Source organism: Salmo salar, chromosome ssa17 (assembly GCF_905237065.1).
Source record: "Salmo salar chromosome ssa17, Ssal_v3.1, whole genome shotgun sequence".
Lineage (NCBI taxonomy): Eukaryota > Metazoa > Chordata > Actinopteri > Salmoniformes > Salmonidae > Salmo > Salmo salar.
In genome coordinates this window covers 85,224,031-85,243,456 of record NC_059458.1, presented here as the reverse complement: position 1 = coordinate 85,243,456, position 19,426 = coordinate 85,224,031, and the positions used below count along the sequence as shown (strand labels likewise).

General features: G+C 46.0%; 2 protein-coding genes across 2 annotated transcripts; both read right to left on the bottom strand.

Annotated features, from left to right (window-relative positions):
• Positions 1-3,416: 3,416 nt before the first annotated feature.
• LOC106589648 (U6 snRNA-associated Sm-like protein LSm8) lies at positions 3,417-7,117 on the bottom strand. Its single transcript, XM_045700294.1, has 4 exons — positions 6,814-7,117; positions 4,263-4,303; positions 3,856-3,983; positions 3,417-3,595 (listed from the first exon to the last, which is right to left on the bottom strand). Exons 1-4 carry the CDS (start codon positions 6,842-6,844, stop codon positions 3,505-3,507), a joined length of 291 nt encoding a protein of 96 aa, XP_045556250.1. The 5' UTR covers positions 6,845-7,117; the 3' UTR covers positions 3,417-3,504.
• A 1,726-nt stretch (positions 7,118-8,843) lies between these two features.
• On the bottom strand, positions 8,844-18,295 carry LOC106594700 (RAD50-interacting protein 1-like). The gene is given in 14 exon segments (XM_045700291.1): positions 8,844-9,745; positions 9,942-10,060; positions 10,356-10,536; positions 10,826-11,046; positions 11,304-11,503; positions 12,218-12,355; positions 12,687-12,863; positions 12,866-12,911; positions 13,156-13,266; positions 13,411-13,567; positions 16,724-16,864; positions 17,210-17,383; positions 17,538-17,779; positions 18,021-18,295. Coding segments are annotated over 14 exon segments (2,358 nt in total). The 5' UTR covers positions 18,252-18,295; the 3' UTR covers positions 8,844-9,525.
• Between the last annotated feature and the right edge of the window lie 1,131 nt (positions 18,296-19,426).

The window sequence follows — 19,426 nt, the reverse complement described above, 5'->3', positions numbered from 1 at the left end:
GAGGGTTGAGGGTGAGAAGAAGGGTGAGGGTAAGGGTAGGGGTGAGGGTGAGAAGATGGTTGAGGGTAAGGGGAGAGTTGAGGGTGAGAAGAAGGGTGAGGGTAAGGGGAGGGGTGAGGGTGAGAAGAAGGGTGAGGGTAAGGGTAGGGGTGAGGGTGAGAAGAAGGGTGAGGGTAAGGGGAGGTTGAGGGTGAGAAGAAGGGTGAGGATAAGGGTAGGGTTGAGGGTGAGAAGAAGGGTGAGGGTAAGGGGAGGGTGGGTGAGGGGTAAGGGGAGGGTTGAGAGTGAGAAGAAGGGTGAGGGTAAGGGTAGGGGTGAGGGTGAGGAGAAGGTTGAGGGTAAGGGTAGGGGTGAGGGTGAGAAGATGGGTGAGGATAAGGGTAGGGGTGAGGGTGAGAAGAAGGGTGAGGGTAAGGGGATGAGGGGATGTGGTAGGGTCAGATTTATTTAGGTCAACATGACTGTTTCCCTTTCTGACTCGTGGTGGGTTGTGACTACTGTAGTAGTTATTGACTAACTGACCTGCTCCACCACTCACACCCATTGGTCACTAGTCCATCCATACAGACAGACAGAGAGGGGTATTTGACCCGTGTGTCCTCAAGGTTGGAAGACATGACAGTGTTCAGGAGCAGCGTTCCGGTACAGGTATGAAACTCTGAAGTTTTGAAAACCTTAACAGACCCAAATTGAAAGCAATTGCATAAAACTGCTATAGATTTGTTCTACTCCTGACTAGTTTGATAGTTATTATGACCCTACCATTTGTTAAACGTATGATATGTCACGAATTACAATTTCTTATTGCTAACAGCTAGGTGGCTAACACTAACTAGCTCTAGGGGTTAAGTTTAGGGGAAGGGTTAGCTAACTTTCTAACTAGTTGCAACGTAGCTAAAAAGTAGTTACAAAGTTGCTAATTAGCTAAAATTGGCCGTGAAAAGATTCAAGACATTCGTGTTATAAAGCCACCCATCCACCCCACTTTTGTTTTTGCCTAAATTAACCAGTCTTATGTAACCATACCAAACATAACATATTATACTAATTTGAGTTGTCCCAGATTTACTTTTACTTTGCATTCAGGTCAAAGAGCAACATTTTTGTCTCATCAGACCTTTTTCCAAACTTAAAGGTGGGCCTTTTCTCAGGAGTGGTTTCCATCTGGCCACTCCCATAAAGCCCAGATGGGTGAAGTCCTGTACAGACTTGTCCTTCTGGCAGGTTCTCCCATCTTAGCCAAGGAACTCTTTAGTTCTGCCAGAGTGGTCATTGGGTTCTCGGTCAGTTTCCTGACCAAGGTCCATCTTGCCCGGTTTGGTCGGACGGCCAGCTCAAGGCAGTCTGGGTAGTTTCATATTTTTTCAATTTCCCAATGATGGAGACCACTGTGCTCTAGGAAACTTTCAACACTCTTGATATACGGCCCATCACAATTCTATCTCAGAGATCTACAGACAGTTCCTTGGACTTCATGGTATAGTTTCTGCTCTGACATGCACTGTCAACTGTGGGACCTTATGTAGACAAGTATTGAGATGGCGCCGACAGAGACGGTCACCTCGCTTCAGATCCTTAGAAAACTATGCAGTTATTTGTTTTTATGTATTATTTCTTACATTGTTAGCCCAGAAAATCTCAAGTGTTATTACATACAGCCAGGAAGAACTATTGGATATAAAAGCTATGTCAACTTACCAACATTACGACCAGGAATACATCTTTCCCGAGGCAGGTCCTTTGTTCGGACCTCCACCCTGGACATGCGATCTTATCCCAGAGGCCGACCCAAAACAACGAGGTCGCCGCAGGAGAGGCAGACGGAGCGGCCTACTGGTCAGACTCAGAAGGCGAGTACACCATCCACCGCTTCCGAGCATATTACTCGCCAATGTCCAATCTCCTCAGGAGGCTGAACAAATTTGGCTTGACATCTCAAACCCTCACAAACTTTTACAGATGCACAATCGAGAGCACCCTGTCGGGCTGTATCACCGCCTGGTATGGCAATTGCACCGCCCTCAACCACAAGGCTCTCCAGAGGGTGGTGCGGTCGGCACAACGCATCACCGGGAGCAAACTCCCTGCCCTCTAGGACACCTACAGCACCCAACGTCACAGGAAGGCCAAAAAGATCATCAAGGACAACAACCACCCGAGCCACTGCCTGTTCACCATCCATCCAGAAGGCGGGGTCAGTACAGGTGCATCAAAGCTGGGACCGAGAGACTGAAAAACAGATTCCAACTCAAGGCCATCAGACTGTTAAACAGCCATCACTAACATAAAGAGGCTGCTGCCAACATACTGACTCAAATCTCTGGCCACTTAAATAAATGGACAAAATAAAGGTATCACTAGTCACTTTAAATAACGCCACTTTAATCATTTCTACATATCCTACATTACTCATCTCATATGTATATACTGTATTCTATACCATCTACTGTATCTTGCCTATGCCGCACACCATCACTCATCCATATATTAATATGTACATATTCTATTCACCCCTTTACATGTGTGTGTATATGGTAGTTGTTGTGAATTTGTTAGATATTAATGCATAGTCGGAACTTCAAGCACAAGCATTTCGCTACACTCACATTAACATCTGCTCACCATGTGTATGTGACCAATAACATTTGATTTGTTTCTTTCAAAATGATGTCCAAACAATTGAATTTGCCACAGGTCAACTCCAATCAAGTTGTAGTGACATCTCAAGGATGATCAAAGGAAATTGGATGCCCCCAAGATCAATTTGGAGCATCGGAGTGGGAATAGTTATGTAAATTAGATATTTCTAGATTTCATTTTCAATACATTTGCAAACATTTCCAAAAACATGTTTTCACTTTGTTATTATGGGGTGTGTAGATGGTTGAGAAAAAAATTATTTCATCCATTTTTAATTCAGGCTGTAACACAAAATGTAGAATAAGTCAAGAGGTATGAATTAATACTTTCTGAAGGTACTATATATTTAAGCAATAAGGCACGAGGGGGTGTGGTATATGTCCAATATACCACGGCTAAGGGCTGTTCTTACGCACGACACAATTGCTATTATAAACTGGTTACCAAAGTAATTAGAGCAGTAAAAATACATGTTTTGTCACATCCATGGTATATGGTCTGATATACCACGGCTGTCAGCCAATCAGCATTCAGGGCTCGAACCACCCAGTTTATAATAGACCTTTACTCCCTCTCACTCACACCGTTGTTGAGGAGTAACAACACACACTTCATGTTAAACGAAACACACTTTATTAAAAATATCACCACAAATTCATCAACATCCTATTATTAGTCCCCTGGGTCCTTCACGAGGGAAGATAAACTGTGCTCTTCAGACAGGGACATCAGTTATTGCTGAGTAGGTGGTGAAAATTTAAACACTACTCTATTTCTCACTTTCTCTTTCACACTCTCTCTCACACACACAATCACTCAGGTGTAGGGGTCAGCACACCAGAGTTGAGGGGTCAGGGTGAGAGGTCAGTGGACTATAGAGTTAAGGGGTTCAGCACGGATGTTCCCCAGGTCCAGCGAAGAATCTGTGTCCTCGTCAATCTCCCCAATCACAGCACTGCAAAACAGAGGAGAGCAGTTGGGCCTGGGTGTACTTCTGTGTGTTGAAGTCTGATCCCTATCCCCCCCCCCCCCCATCCAAAGTGGCCAGTTAAAGTGTCCATTCCCCTCACGGTTTCAGAAATGTTGTCGACACTCAGTCTCTTCACCAATCCAAGTCCTTGATGGGGAGTGAACGGGCACAGTGAGAGGGAGAGGTCATAAGAGGTCGTTTGGGAGAAAGGTGAGAGTTCAGCCAGAGGTCGACATGATACTTACACGTTGTCTCCTCTGACGATGTATAGTCCCAGGACCACCTGCTCCACGCCCTGAGAGGAACTGAACACACGCTCATGACTCTCATCCAGAATCAGGTTGATGGTCTGGTCAAAGCCCTTCAGGGTGCCCTGAACACACAGTCAGTTCAACGGTCCAATCAAAACAGTACACGGACAGTCAGATCAACGGTCCAATCAAAACAGTACACACACAATCAGATCAACGGTCCAATCAAAACAGTACACACACAGATCAACGGTCCAATCAAAACAGTACACACAGATCAACGGTCCAATCCAAACAGTACACACACAAAATCAGGCTTATGGTCCAGTCAAAACCATTCAGACACATACAGATGCACAGATCTGGAGCCAAGTACGGCAGTGAAGTAGCTAGAGCCATACCACTATCATCCGTCCGTCAGATGTAACGATGGCCACTGTACCTGAAACACAACAGCTAAGGAAAACATTTGGTACACTATTTCCAACCTGGTCTCAGGGGTAGACGTAACATATTAAATGTAAATCTGTAACATTCATCATTTGTATAAGTATTCATTTGTGTATGTCCTTCATCCGTCCATGGGCAGCAGGTAGCCTAGTGGTTAGAGCGTTGGACTAGTAACCGAAAGGTTGCAAGATCGAATCCCCGAGCTGACAAGGTAATAAGCTGACGTTCATTGAAAATAAGAATTTGTTCTTAACTGACTTGCCTAGTCAAATAAAGGTAAAATAAATAATTTATATATGTTACGAAATACAATAAGTATGATATGTTACTAATTCCAATTTGTTGTCGCTAGGCTTGGGGTTAAGGTTAGGTTAAAGGGTTAAGGTTAGCTAACATGCAAAGTAGCTAAAAAAAATAGTAAGTAGTTGCAAAGTTACCAACTTAGCTAAAATGCTTAAGTTGTCCGTGATGAGATTCGAACACACAACTTTTGGGTTGCTAGATGTTCGCGTTATACGACCAACCACCCTACTTTAGTTTTTACTTATTGAGTAACGTACTCTCTTATGTAACCATACTAAACGTTTTGAGTGTCCAGGATTTACGTTTACTATATTACGTCTAGTCTATCACCTCGATCAGACCGACAGCGTCAATGCGTTTTGGTGCATTCATTTCCAATGAAACGCTGCGCTTGCCTTGCAACATTGCGTGGTACATACACTGAACAAAAACAACATGTAAAGTATTGGTCCCATGTTTTATGAGCTGAAATAAAAGATCCCAGAAATGATCCATACACACAAAAAGCTTATTTCTCTCAAATATTTTGCACAAATTCGTTTACATCACTGTTAGAGAGCATCTCTCTTTTGTCAAGATATGCCTATCCTGTAAAGTGGATGGATTATCAAGAAGCTGATTAAACAGCACGATCATTACACAGGTGCCCCTAAAAGGTCACCAAAATGTGCAATTTTGTCACAACAATGCCACAGACTTCTCAAGTTTTGAGGGAGTATGTAATTAGCATGCTGACTGCAGGAATGTCCACCAGGGCTGTTGCCAGAGAATTTAATGTTCATTTCTCTACTATAATGTCGTTTTAGAGAATTTGGCAGTACTTCTAACCACAGACCATGTGTATGGCGTTGTGTCGGTGAGTGGTTTGCTGATGTCAACGTTGTGAACAGAGGGTTATGGTATGGGCAGGCATAAGCTACGGCCAACGAACACAACTGCATTTTATCGATGGCAATTTGAATGCAGAGAGATACCGTGACAAAATCCTGAGGCCCATTGTCGTGCCATTCATCTGTTTTAGCATGATAATGCCCGGCCCCATATCGCAAGGACCCGTACACAATTCCTGGAAGCTGAAAATGGCCTACATACTCAGACATGTCACCCATTGAGCATTTTATTTTACCTTTATTTAACTAGGCAAGTCAGTTAAGCGCAAATTCCTATTTTCAAAGACGGCCTAGGAACAGTGGGTTAACTGCCTTGTTCAGGGGCACAGTGGGTTAACTGCCTTGTTCAGGGGCACAGTGGGTTAACTGCCTTGTTCAGGGGCACAGTGGGTTAACTGCCTTGTTCAGGGGCACAGTGGGTTAACTGCCTTGTTCAGGGGCACAGTGGGTTAACTGCCTTGTTCAGGGGCACAGTGGGTTAACTGCCTTGTTCAGGGGCACAGTGGGTTAACTGCCTTGTTCAGGGGCACAGTGGGTTAACTGCCTTGTTCAGGGGAACAGTGGGTTAACTGCCTTGTTCAGGGGAACAGTGGGTTAACTGCCTTGTTCAGGGGCAGAGCGACAGATTTGAACCGGGGCTTCAATCTTGCAACCTTTCTAGTCCAACGCTCTAACCACTAGACTACCTGCCGCCCCAATCGAGGCATATGAGACCAGGCTGCTATTTCATGAGAAGCTGCACATGCAGCAATACTGTTGAGCTTGCACGACAAATCCATAGTTAGCTTGCTATTATAAACTTGGTGGTTCAAGCCCTGAATGCTGATTGGCTGAAAGCCGTTGTGTATCAGACTGTATACCACAGGTATGACAAAACATGTATTTTTACTGTTCTAATTAAATGTGTAAACAGTTTATAATAGCAATAAGGCACCTCGGGGGTTTGTGCTATATTGCCAATATACCACAGCTACGGGCTGTATTCAGGCACTCAGCTTTGAGTCGTGCTAAAGAACAGCGCATATATCCGTGGTATATTGGCCATATACCACACATCCTCGAGCCTTATTGCTTAAATAACACAGTTGGATGAACATGTACCCATGTTTGGCTTCCAAAATCATTTGTATTATCTTTTATCTAACTAGCGCACAGTTACATGTCATTCTACTAAAAAGCCATATGTGATGCTATTGCTAGCAAAGCTCAATCTAGCAGGCCAAAGCACCCACGCATCAATAATCACGCGATTCATCAGCAACAGTCCCATTCAGGGACTGTTCCAGAATTCATTTAGTTCAAAGGATACGGTTGATGTAGCTCTCGAGGGCAGTCGACATGATGACAAAGACTCGTTCAAATCCGCCGGGTTTATTTGGAAAACACAAACGTAGCTCCACCGTAGATCACAACATCGGCGTGCAGGAACAAACCGGAAACAGCATCAGACCAGACTAGATGATTGCAGACCCACTAATGATTTTGGTGTCCAGAAGATGGCGCCGAATCCACAGAAAATGAGTGTCGCACCGTTCTTTCTACCTCAGTGGTGTCGCCCTACCGATCCATGTTTACCAGACCGCCCTTTCTATGGATAATGGGCCTGTTTGACCTTGGATCATAATTCAAATCAAATTTATTTTTATATAGCCCTTCGTACATCAGCTGATATTCTCAAAGTGCTGTACAGAAACCCAGCCTAAAACCCCAAACAGCAAGCAAAGCATGTGAAAGAAGCACGGTGGCTAGGAAAAACTCCCTAGGAAAACTCCCTAGAAAGGCCAAAAACCTAGGAAGAAACCTAGAGAGGAACCAGGCTATGAGGGGTGGCCAGTCCTCTTCTGGCTGTGCAGGGTGGATATTATAACAGAACATGGTCAAAATGTTAAAATGTTAAAATGTTCATAAATGACCAGCATGGTCAAATAATAATAATCATAGTAGTTGTCGAGGGTGCAACAAGCACGTCCGGTGAACAGGTCAGGGTTCCATAGCCGCAGGCAGAACAGTTGAAACTGGAGCAGCAGCACGGCCAGGTGGACTGGGGACAGCAAGGAGTCATCATACCAGGTAGTCCTGAGGCATGGTCCTAGGGCTCAGGTCCTCCGAGAGAAAGACAGAAAGAGAGAATTAGAGAGAGCATATTTAAATACACACAGGACACCGGATAAGACAAGAGAAATACTCCAGATGTAACAGACTGACCCCAGCCCCCGACACATAAACTACTGCAGCATAAATACTGGAGGCTGAGACAGGAGGGATCAGAAGACACTGTGGCCCCATCCGATGATACCCGGACAGGGCCAAACAGGCAGGATATAACCCCACCCACTTTGCCAAAGCACAGCCCCCAAACCACTAGAGGGATGTCTCCAATAATTAACTCCTGATTAGTATTTGTAGATCAGTCAGTCACTATTTACCCACAATGCATCATGGATTTGATGCTCTCCAGCCAAAGGGACCAGGGTTCTGGTCTTGAAGCATGGTTTCAACTGCTCCTACAGTTTTGCTTCGGTACTGCAGTTTAACTGACATCAAAAGACAATATCCATAGACGGCCACATAGAGAAGTCAGACTAGAAAATTCCTAATAAGACACTTTAGTCATAACCTTTGTGCACAAAACAGCCATTTAATTATTTGAATTATTTTTTTGCCAGTACTCACAGCTGAAGATAGTGGTCCTGTTGGAGAGCGTCACAGCGTGATGTATCGATTGTGACTGAATGATCTACAAATAATGAGTCGTTATTTATGATGCAAGGTGATTTGTAGATCAGTCAGTCAGCAGTCACCTGCAATATCAAACAAGCCCATTAACGTTTTAATATTCATCCAATGTCTGCTATGTTTTCGGATGACGTAATCGCTACTCCCTTTGCGCATTGAGTGCTAGTGCACATGTGATGTTGGTCGTATAAATCAGATGAAACCTGATCATGAAGAATGTCAGGAGATTAAACTGTCGGACATATGGATGCAGTCTCTAGCGCTCATTATACCTCAGTGTCTCCAACACTGCTTCTGTTTCTATGGCATACTGCACCTGGGCAGGCTGCTGAGACCCACCTGGGCAGGCTGCTGAGACCCACCTGGGCAGGCTGCTGAGACCCACCTGGGCAGGCTGCTGAGACCCACCTGGGCAGGCTGCTGAGACCCACCTGGGCAGGCTGCTGAGACCCACCTGGGCAGGCTGCTGAGACCCACCTGGGCAGGCTGCTGAGACCCACTTGGCTCACTGGAGTGACTTCATCAGAATCTTTCACTCTGAAATACATTAGCATGAATGTACATGATTTGTTGTCAAAAAGGCAGTTACTGACATAAATGACATTTTCGGGATTTAAACGTTTTTATTTCTCACTTCTTTACAAATGTATATGACATTAAATAAGGTAATGTGACAGACAGGGCTGTTGTTGTTATCAAATGCACTGGACTGCTTAAAACAGCAGTGTTAAGGTCTCCTATATCTCGTCTGGTTAAAGACAACAGTCCCTGTCAGGAAGTGAGAGGGGGACCTCCTGAAATACCCATCCACACCATGTAACGTAGTGGTACTACTAGATCTCCTCCACCAGAAGACAGAAGTCTGTGCTGTCAGTCAATAGACAAATAATGTCATCTACATGAGCAGTGTCCGTTCATATAAACACATCCATCAGCCTCCAGTCGAGGTCTCTCTCCTGCCTTTAGGCCAGGAGTGGTGAGTTGATATGGAACAAGTGCTGAGCTTGTAGACAGAGGATCGGCAAAGTAAACAAAACTGGGATTAAACGGGATAGGACAGGAGTATTCAGGAATGAGAGCGGTCTATTCCAGGTTTCTGGGATACGGTGTAGTTCATTGGTAGTGGTTGTTCTTTGCCAGCTGAAGCCGCCCTAGCCTGGTCACAGATCTGTTAGAGCTGCCTTGCTCCTTGCTCAACTCCTATAGCCAATCGGCATCACAAAGACCATAGGAGTTGTCAAAAACACATCTGGGACCAGGCTACTGTTCTTCCTCCCATCTCCCCTCACTTTCCCGGCCAGGAGGCCCTGAGGTTGAGCAGGATGAGGACGTCGCAGGGGGCCAGGCGGTAGACCCCCAGCTCGTTGAGGGCTGACACAGGGCTGGGCTGCTGGCCCTCTGGGGTCCCTGGTTCCTCCTCATCTTCCTCAGCCTGCCTCAGGACGTCTCGTAGAAGAAGAGCTGAGCCCACATTCAGACACAGGATGACGCAGGCCTCCTTCACACTGAGGGAGGGAGACATGACCAATCATTTTTACCTAGAAATTATTTGACAAGGAATTCAACCCCTGTGCAGGAGATATAATAACCTAAGGAACTACAAACAAACTGGAGGTCTCTTCTAAAGATTACGGTACAGTGGACAATGTTTTCAGGTGATATTGTCGGCAGAATTGCCATTGTATGTAATGGCCCACTCACTGTTTGAAGAAGTTCTCAGGCCTCTTGCAGTAGTGTCCAAACAGAGGGAAGAGGTTTCTTGTCATGTCGAATTGGAGCTGGGCTGCACCCCCCTCGTTGAAGTGGTTATACAGAATCACCTGAGGGAGACAGGTAGCAGGTCCAGAAGTTAATAGAGATGTGATTACCCCAAAAAAACACTCTATTGCTTCATCCTATTTCTTACGTCTGTATTTTATCATTAGAATTAGTCAGTAGCCATTGTAGTTTTAATGTATTTGCGAACAGATGTGTCTAATGATGTGTGACAATCTAATTACCTTCTTTTAAGTCACTCCAGACAGTAGTATCTGCGAAATCACTAAAAGTTCAAATATTTAATGAAGTCAACTATCTGATTCATTCCTATTGTAGCAGGCCAGCAGTGTGACTCACATTCTGGTAGAGGAAGAGGTCCAGCCTCTCAGCCAGGTCCTGCCAGCCCATCTGGAAGAGAGGCAGACACAGCATCTGCTGCAGCTGGAGCAGGTGGTCCCTGAGACACTGCATCAGAGGACAGGCTAAACTGGACAGGGACATGGTGGCCTGGTCACACTGGGACGGCAGAGACAACCACCTGGGAGGACAAGGATACACGTTAGTGTCATTCTACTTTTTAACATTTTGTTGTTCAATTGGGTATATGGTGGCTGTAGCTGATGATCTGAGCTCTACTAGATTCTTTCAAGAAATCACATTTCATTCCTACTGTCCAGGCCTACTGTCAGCCTGGGCCTAAACACCAAGCAAAGCAAGGCGACAGTGGGTGCCTAGTGTTTAAAACTCCAAAGATAAGACTACATCTTGAGAGGAACTAGATTCAACAGAAAGAACCCTTCCTCTAAGTGAAGAGTGTCTCCACTGACCTGTCCCTGCAGTAGGGCTGGGCCTTCTTCTGTACGTCCCTCATGACAGCCTCCAGTAACCTGCCCAGCATGTCTCCTCTCAGCCTCTCCAGCAGCCCCAGGAGCCCCTCAAACAGAGACCCCTCCAGAGAGGCCAGACGGCCGGACTCAGTGACCCCCAGCGGCCCCAACAACTCCTCCTCCCCCAGGGCCACAGCTGACTGCTGCAGCTGCAGGAAGAACTGAGGAAGAATAGAGGAGGAGAGTAAAGAAAGTTGAACAGCCTTGAAGAAGACCTCTGGAGCAGTGCACCTGACCACACGACTGAACAGTAGTCCAGGTGCGACAAAACTAGGGCCTGTAGGACCTGCCTTGTTGATAGTGTTGTTAAGAAGGCAGAGCATCGCTTTATTATAGACAGACTTCTCCCCATCTCAGCTTCTACTGCATCAATATGTTTTGTATAGCAACAGTGTGATGACTCCGAGGGGCCACGTACCACGTTGTCTCCCCAGTCCCCCAGCACGGTGGAGATGTAGTTGGCAGCGTTGAGAATAGCACAGTATCTAGCGCCCAGCGGGTTACGGGACTCCTCCTTCATCACCTGGGTGAGGCGGATACGGAAGTCGTCCACCAGCTCTCTCTGTAGCGCCAGGAAACGCAGCTGGGCACGAGGGCAGGGGAGGGCACGGTAGCGGTCTGGTAGGGGGAGTATTAGAGATTGAGAGAGAGGAGCAGGGGGAGAAGGAGGATAGTGGGAGGTGGAGGGGGAGAAAGGGAAAGCAGAGAGAGGGAGGGAGAGAAGGGGAAAGAGAGAGAGAGAGAGATAAGTGCAGTAAGTCAGAGGCTGCCTCAACAGCAGGTCGTCCCTCTACGGCAAACAGAGGGAAGAGAAGTGGCAACCACCAAGACAGACAGAGAGAGTGAGACAGACGAGAGAGAGACAGAGAGAGACAAGAGAGAGTGACAGAGACAAGAGAGAGTGACAGAGAGAGGCAGAGAGAGAGAGTGAGACAGATGAGAGAGAGACAAGAGAGAGTGACAGAGAGAGGCAGAGAGTGAGAGGCAGAGAGAGAGAAGAGAGAGTGACAGAGAGAGGCAGAGTGAGAGGCAGAGAGAGAGAAGAGAGTGACAGAGAGAGGCAGAGAGAGAGAGGCAGAGAGAGACAAGAGAGAGTGACAGAGAGAGGCAGAGAGAGACAAGAGAGAGTGACAGAGAGAGGCAGAGAGAGAGAGGCAGCGAGAGAGAGAGAGAGAGAGACAGAGAGAGAGTGAGAGAGAGAGAGAGAGAGAGAGAGAGAGAGAGAGAGAGAGACACAGAGAAAGACAGAGAGAGAGAGAGAGAGAGAGAGAGAGAGAGAGAGAGAGAGAGAGAGAGAGAGAGAGAGAGAGATAAAGTAGTTAATAATCCTACCAGTGATGACCAGCAGTAAGGTCATGAAGGTCTCAGCGCAGTCTGGAGCCTTGAGTTCGTCCATGTCACTGATGTCTTTGTACTGGGAGCTCCAAGCCCCCTCAGCAGACAGCATGGCATCCACCTTCTCTATCGCCACTACAGAGACACACAGTTGGGATGAGCACACATCACACATTCACTAAATCACATACGCTGACATAAACAGAGTCTAACAGAGAAGTCAAATCCCACATAAAATCAATCTCTTTAGTCAGTCCCAAATGGCTTCCTACTCCTTCCCTTCACCCAAACCCTTCAATGTTTGCAGATCTGTAAGGTCGAAGCGATATGGCGGAAGCTCTGCCAGTACACTGCTTATACCTATCCAGCCCCTTCAGATCTGCAGAAATTGGAGGGTTAGGGCCACGGGGAAAGAGTAGGGAACGATGAGAGATGTTCCACTGCTGCCTCTCTCTCTCTCACTCACTCTTCCTCTCCACAGTGAGCCACTTCTGCAGCACGACCTCGTCCAGCAGGACATGCAGCGCTCCGGGCAGGGTGCTGGGGTAGGAGTGGGTGGTGCGCAGCTCCCTCTCGAACTGCAGGATCTCATCCACCAGGTGGCAGAAGAGAGCGTCGTCGTAGAGCAGCCGTGGAGCATCCGGGCTAGCTTCTCTTGGGCCAGGGTGAGTAGACCGCGACACAGCTCCACCTGGTGGGGACAGGAGGGATGACATGATACTTCAATAGCTATAACCATTAGATTTTATTATATTCATATATATATATGCTTATATCCTCTCATATGACTGTGGACATCAAGAGCTGCTACGATTGACAGATGACTGCAATGGACTCAGCTTGACATTCAGCTTTGAATCTTGGGGGTGAACAAATACTTCAATGGCACATGAAGTCAGGATTGTAGATGATCATTTAGTGGCTGATCCTCTAACCTTGGCGTTGACGTTCGCTCCATTTCTGTCCAGAATGGGCTGGATCTTCTCCTCCATGAAGTTGGAGCTGTTAGCCATCCACATCAGGACCTGGGTCAGGAACCACTCAGGCTGCATGGAGACAGATGGACGTTATTATTATTCTCACAGTCTCTCTGTCTGTGTGTCTGTGTGTGTGTGTGTGTGTGTGTGTGTGTGTGTGTGTGTGTGTGTGTGTGTGTGTGTGTGTGTGTTTGTGGTGTGTGTTGCTCTAACCTTGTTGAGTGAGTTGGTCTGACGGTTTCCAGTGAAGTGGTATCGAAACCTCTTGCTCAGAGGAAGCAACATGATCTGGACAGGAAGAGACAGGGGTGTTGTCGGGGGCAACCCTACACGGGACACAGAGGTTGGCTTCTCTGATATGAGATCATCACTGAGAAACAGGTTAAAGAATCTGGCCAGGTATTCATCTCAGTACAATGTCTCAATGTAAAATGATAACATCAATATCAGTCAATATCTTAGGAAGTGTGTGGGGAACAGTATGTCTGTGACTGGGAATGTATGAAGTATGAAGCTAGTGTATGAAGAAGTGTGCAGAGTGTATATAATGCACTGTGTCTATAACCCAGTCCTGTCTATACCCCAGTCCTGTCTACAACCCAGTCCTGTCTACAACCCAGTACTGTCTATAACCCAGTCCTGTCTATAACCAGTTAGTGTCTATAACCCAGTCCTGTCTACAACCCAGTCCTGTCTACAACCCAGTCCTGTCTCAACCCAGTACTGTCTACAACCCAGTCCTGTCTATAACCAGTTAGTGTCTATAACCCAGTCCTGTCTACAACCCAGTCCTGTCTACAAACCAGTACTGTCTACAACCCAGTCTCTTATAACCAGTTAGTGTCTATAACCTAGTCCTGTCTACAACCCAGTACTGTCTATAACCCAGTCCTGTCTATAACCAGTTAGTGTCTATAACCCAGTCCTGTCTACAACCCAGTCCTGTCTATAACCAGTTAGTGTCTATAACCCAGTCCTGTCTATAACCCAGTCCTGTCTATAACCAGTTAGTGTCTATAACCTAGTCCTGTCTACAAACCAGTACTGTCTACAACCCAGTACTGTCTATAACCCAGTCCTATCTATAACCCAGTCCTGTCTATAACCAGTTAGTGTCTATAACCTAGTCCTGTCTACAACCCATTCCTGTCTATAACCCAGTCCTGTCTATAACCAGTTAGTGTCTATAACCCAGTCCTGTCTACAACCCAGTCCTGTCTATAACCAGTTAGTGTCTATAACCCAGTCCTGTCTATAACCCAGTCCTGTCTATAACCAGTTAGTGTCTATAACCTAGTCCTGTCTACAACCCAGTACTGTCTATAACCCAGTCCTGTCTATAACCAGTTAGTGTCTATACCCAGTCCTGTCTACAACCCAGTCCTGTCTACAAACCAGTCCTGTCTACAACCCAGTACTGTCTATAACCCAGTCCTGTCTACAACCAGTTAGTGTCTATAACCCAGTCCTGTCTACAACCCATTCCTGTCTATAACCCATTCCTGTCTATAACCAGTTAGTGTCTATAACCCAGTCCTGTCTACAACCCATTCCTGTCTATAACCCATTCCTGTCTATAACCCAGTTAGTGTCTATAACCCAGTCCTGTCTATAACCCAGTCCTGTCTATAACCAGTTAGTGTCTACAACCCAGTCCTGTCTACAACCCAGTCCTGTCTATAACCCAGTCCTGTCTATAACCCAGTCCTGTCTACAACCCAGTCCTGTCTATAACCCAGTCCTGTCTACAACCAGTTAGTGTCTACAACCCAGTCCTGTCTACAACCCAGTCCTGTCTACAACCAGTTAGTGTCTATAACCCAGTCCTGTCTACAACCCAGTCCTGTCTACAACCAGTTAGTGTCTATAACCCAGTCCTGTCTACAACCCAGTCCTGTCTACAACCCAGTCCTGTCTACAACCCAGTCCTGTCTATAACCAGTTCGTGTCTATAACCCAGTCCTGTCTACAACCCAGTCCTGTCTATAACCCAGTCCGTGTCTACAACCAGTTAGTGTCTACAACCCAGTCCTGTCTACAACCCAGTCCTGTCTACAACCAGTTAGTTCTATAACCCAGTCCTGTCTACAACCCAGTCCTGTCTACAACCCAGTCCTGTCTACAACCAGTTAGTGTCTATAACCCAGTCCTGTCTACAACCCAGCCCTGTCTACAACCCAGTCCTGTCTACAACCAGTTAGTGTCTATAACCCAGTCCTGTCTACAACCCAGTCCTGTCTACAACCCAGTCCTGTCTACAACCCAGTCCTGTCTACAACCCAGTCCTGTCTATAACCAGTTAGTGTCTATAACCCAGTCCTGTCTACAACCCAGTACTGTCTATAACCAGTTAGTGTCTATAACCCAGTTAGTGTCTATAACCCAGCCCTGTCTATAACCCAGTCCTGTCTACAACCAGTTAGTGTCTATAACCCAGTCCTGTCTATAACTCAGTCCTGTCTATAACTCAGTCCTGTCTACAACCCAGTCCTGTCTACAACCCAGTCCTGTCTATAACCCAGTCCTGTCTATAACCAGTTAGTGTCTATAACCCAGTCCTGTCTATAACCCAGTACTGTCTACAACCCAGTACTGTCTACAACCCAGTACTGTCTATAACCCAGTCCTGTCTACAACCCAATACTGTCTATAACCAGTTAGTGTCTATAACCCAGTCCTGTCTATAACCCAGTCCTGTCTACAACCCAGTCCTGTCTACAACCCAGTATTGTCTATAACCAGTTAGTGTCTATAACCCAGTCCTGTCTATAACCCAGTCCTGTCTACAACCCAGTACTGTCTATAACCCAGTACTGTCTATAACCCAGTCCTGTCTATAACCCAGTCCTGTCTATAACCCAGTCCTGTCTATAACCCAGTAGTGTCTATAACCCAGTCCTGTCTATAACCCAGTCCTGTCTATAACCCAGTCCTGTCTACAACCCAGTACTCTCTATAACCAGTTAGTATCTATAACCCAGTCCTGTCTATAACCCAGTCCTGTCTACAACCCAGTACTGTCTATAACCAGTTAGTGTCTATAACCCAGTCCTGTCTATAACCCAGTCCTGTCTACAACCCAGTATTGTCTAGAACCAGTTAGTGTCTATAACCCAGTCCTGTCTATAACCCAGTCCTGTCTACAACCCAGTCCTGTCTATAACCCAGTCCTGTCTATAACCCAGTCCTGTCTATAACCCAGTCCTGTCTATAACCTAGTAGTGTCTATAACCTAGTAGTGTCTATAACCCAGTCCTGTCTATAACCCAGTCCTGTCTATAACCCAGTCCTGTCTATAACCCAGTCCGGTCTATAACCTAGTAGTGTCTATAACCTAGTAGTATCTATAACCCAGTCCTGTCTATAACCCAGTCCTGTCTATAACCCAGTCCTGTCTATAACCCAGTAGTGTCTATAACAGCGTGTGTATAACCTAGTAGTGTCTATAACAGCGTATGTATAACAGACGATAATGCTAGTGAGTATGTCTTCGACACTGATAACACTATATTGGGGTGAAGGATACGAGGTCTGTAGAGACAGGAGCTGAGCCACCAGTAATTCCAGCTGGCTGTGGAGCTCCTGAGCATTGGCAGGGGGGGAGAGAGACTGGGTGGGAGGAGAGATGAACGGCCAGTGGAGCTGGATCAGCAACTCCTCAAAATCACTGCCAGACAGAGGAGGAGGAGTTCAAAATCCCATTCAGGTCTGAGGGAGCTTGACTTGGGATCATCATAATAACTGTGAATCACCAAGCCCGGTCCTGGAGAGCTACTGGTCCAACACAAATACACCTGGTCAACTAATCATTTACAGTGAATTAGATGGGTTAGTGCCAGGCTGGAACGAAGGCCTGCATGGCTGGTTACTCTCCAGGACCAGGGTTGCTGACCACGGATCTAAATAGAGATCCTAATAACTAACACAGAGTTCTCCTTCTCCAGTCCTTCTGCTCCGGCCCGGCACGCTAACACAACAAACTGCCTGCCCTGTCTGACCCATACATACATACCCAGCCAGTCTGTCCTTAATGATCTTGTGCCAGAAGCGTAGTGTGTCTCTGAGGAAGGCCTGGAGATGAGAGCAGCCAGATTGCTTTAGGCCCACATCTAGACTGGCCATGCTGCCCACCGCCACCACTGCCTCCCATATACTGTTGGTCATCAGACACTGCTGAATGCTGTCACTGTGGGAGGAGAGAACAACATTTAGCAGAACACCTTAACATACAGTAGGATACCATTTTGTGTGTGTGTATTCCAATCAGGTTCCTATCTTTGAATACTGGCAAATATATCGTTCAACTGCAAGAAGAAGAAAATAATAATACTGTTGCTCACCTGAGTTCTTCAATGCGTGACACACACTGCAGGTATTTCATGTGTTTCTCTGTGTTGTCCAGCTGTTCCAGGGTCCGTCCCAGGCTGTCTGCCCAGGGCTGGGCGCCCTGCAGGTGCTGTATCAGGGTGTTGGACAGGACCCTCTCCCGCTGGAGCAAACCTTCCAGAGACACACGGGACTCCTCGGCTGCAGACAGCGCTGCTGCCACCCGCAGCGGCACCGAACTGGACACCGTCAGAACCTGAGAAGGTGGGTGGAGGAAGACCTGTCAACAAGGGAAATGTACGCCCTTAAACTAGCTAGCAGAGGTTAACTACCTGGATAGATCATGTTTGTATGACTTACGTTAACTAGCTGCTGTCAAGGGGCAGAATAATATTCGCATTATTAACGATTCTATTATTTTTCATGCAATAATTGATACAGCATTGAAAGCTTATTTGCGTGTGCAACATGAAGTTAACAACGCGCTTGCTAGCTACCTGCTCCTCCAGCAACTTGTTTTCCGCTGTCAGTTTCTCCAGGAGCGAGCTAACTTTCTTCAGCGACTTCAGATCCCCTCCGATTTCTTTCTCTATCAAGTCGACAACGTAGTCGGGAAGTGCTCCATCCCCCGCTCCTGTTTCGGAGTCTTCATCATTTGTCGATATAGGGCTTTGTAGATCAGATTCATCACTTTGTCCGTTTTGCTGCTCTGCAGAGGGCGCCGCCATCTTTCTTCTGCGTCTCTTCCACGTCAACAGCACGCAGATGTAAACACAGCACCAAACACAACCGTCACCGGCAATACACACCCTCTAGTGGTGACAGTTAGTACTGCGGGACATGTCACGGGTAAACACTTGGGACATTTCCAACTACTACACAATCCATGCTTCCTTCACTCCTCCGTTCATTGGCTTGGAGTAACCAGTGATATCATAAGTGGAGTGGTGAAAGTTTCAGAAGATTAACCGTAGATGTGTTATTTCAGTGATTACTAAAGGAAATTAGGATTGATGTTTTCAAAACAAGACCCTTCAGTGTTGAGTGTCATGTTGACAATCAAGACCTCACAGGAAACAACTGGACATACTGTATGTGCTCAGTTATGTAGTTGTTGAACTAATCCGTTACCCAGAAAGGAACAGTTCTATTCCAGCATCTTATTCTGTCCTATTCTACTGTATCTTAGTCTATGCTGCTCTGACATTGCTCATCCAAATATTTATATATTCTTAATTCCATTCCTTTACTTTAGATTGTGTATATTATTAGATATTACTTGTTAGATATTACTGCACTGTTGGAGCTAGAAACACAAGCATTTTCGCTACACCCGCAATAACATCTACTATACACATGTATGTGACAAATAAAATATGATTTGAACTCAAACATATTGTAGAACACGTACGATCCCTTCTCCTTCATTCGTACATCCTTTTCCTGGGAATGGGGAATATGCTTGAGTCTGTTCCATTACTATCATATGCTTGAGTCTGTTCCGTTACTATCATATGCTTGAGTCTGTTCCGTTACTATCATATGCTTGAGTCTGTTCCGTTACTATCATATGCTTGAGTCTGTTCCGTTACTATCATATGCTTGAGTCTGTTCCGTTACTATCATATGCTTGAGTCTGTTCCGTTACTATCATATGCTTGAGTCTGTTCCGTTACTATCATATTCTTGAGTCTGTTCCATTACTATCATATGCTTGAGTCTGTTCCGTTACTATCATATGCTTGAGTCTGTTCCATTACTATCATATGCTTGAGTCTGTCCCATTACTATCATATTCTTGAGTCTGTTCCATTACTATCATATGCTTGAGTCTGTTCCATTACTATCATATGCTTGAGTCTGTTCCGTTACTATCATATGCTTGAGTCTGTTCCGTTACTAT

What these genes read in the sequence shown, in the direction of transcription:
- LOC106589648 (XM_045700294.1), bottom strand. Translation starts at nt 6,844, where the DNA reads ATGTCGACTGCCCTCGAGAGCTACATCAACC. An exon ending in CCTCGAGAGCTACATCAACC is followed by an intron (nt 4,304 to 6,813) that starts GTATCCTTTGAA and finishes GTTGTGTTTCAG; the next exon opens with GTACAGTGGCCATCGTTACA. An exon ending in ATCGTCAGAGGAGACAACGT is followed by an intron (nt 3,596 to 3,855) that starts GTAAGTATCATG and finishes TCTGTTTTGCAG; the next exon opens with TGCTGTGATTGGGGAGATTG.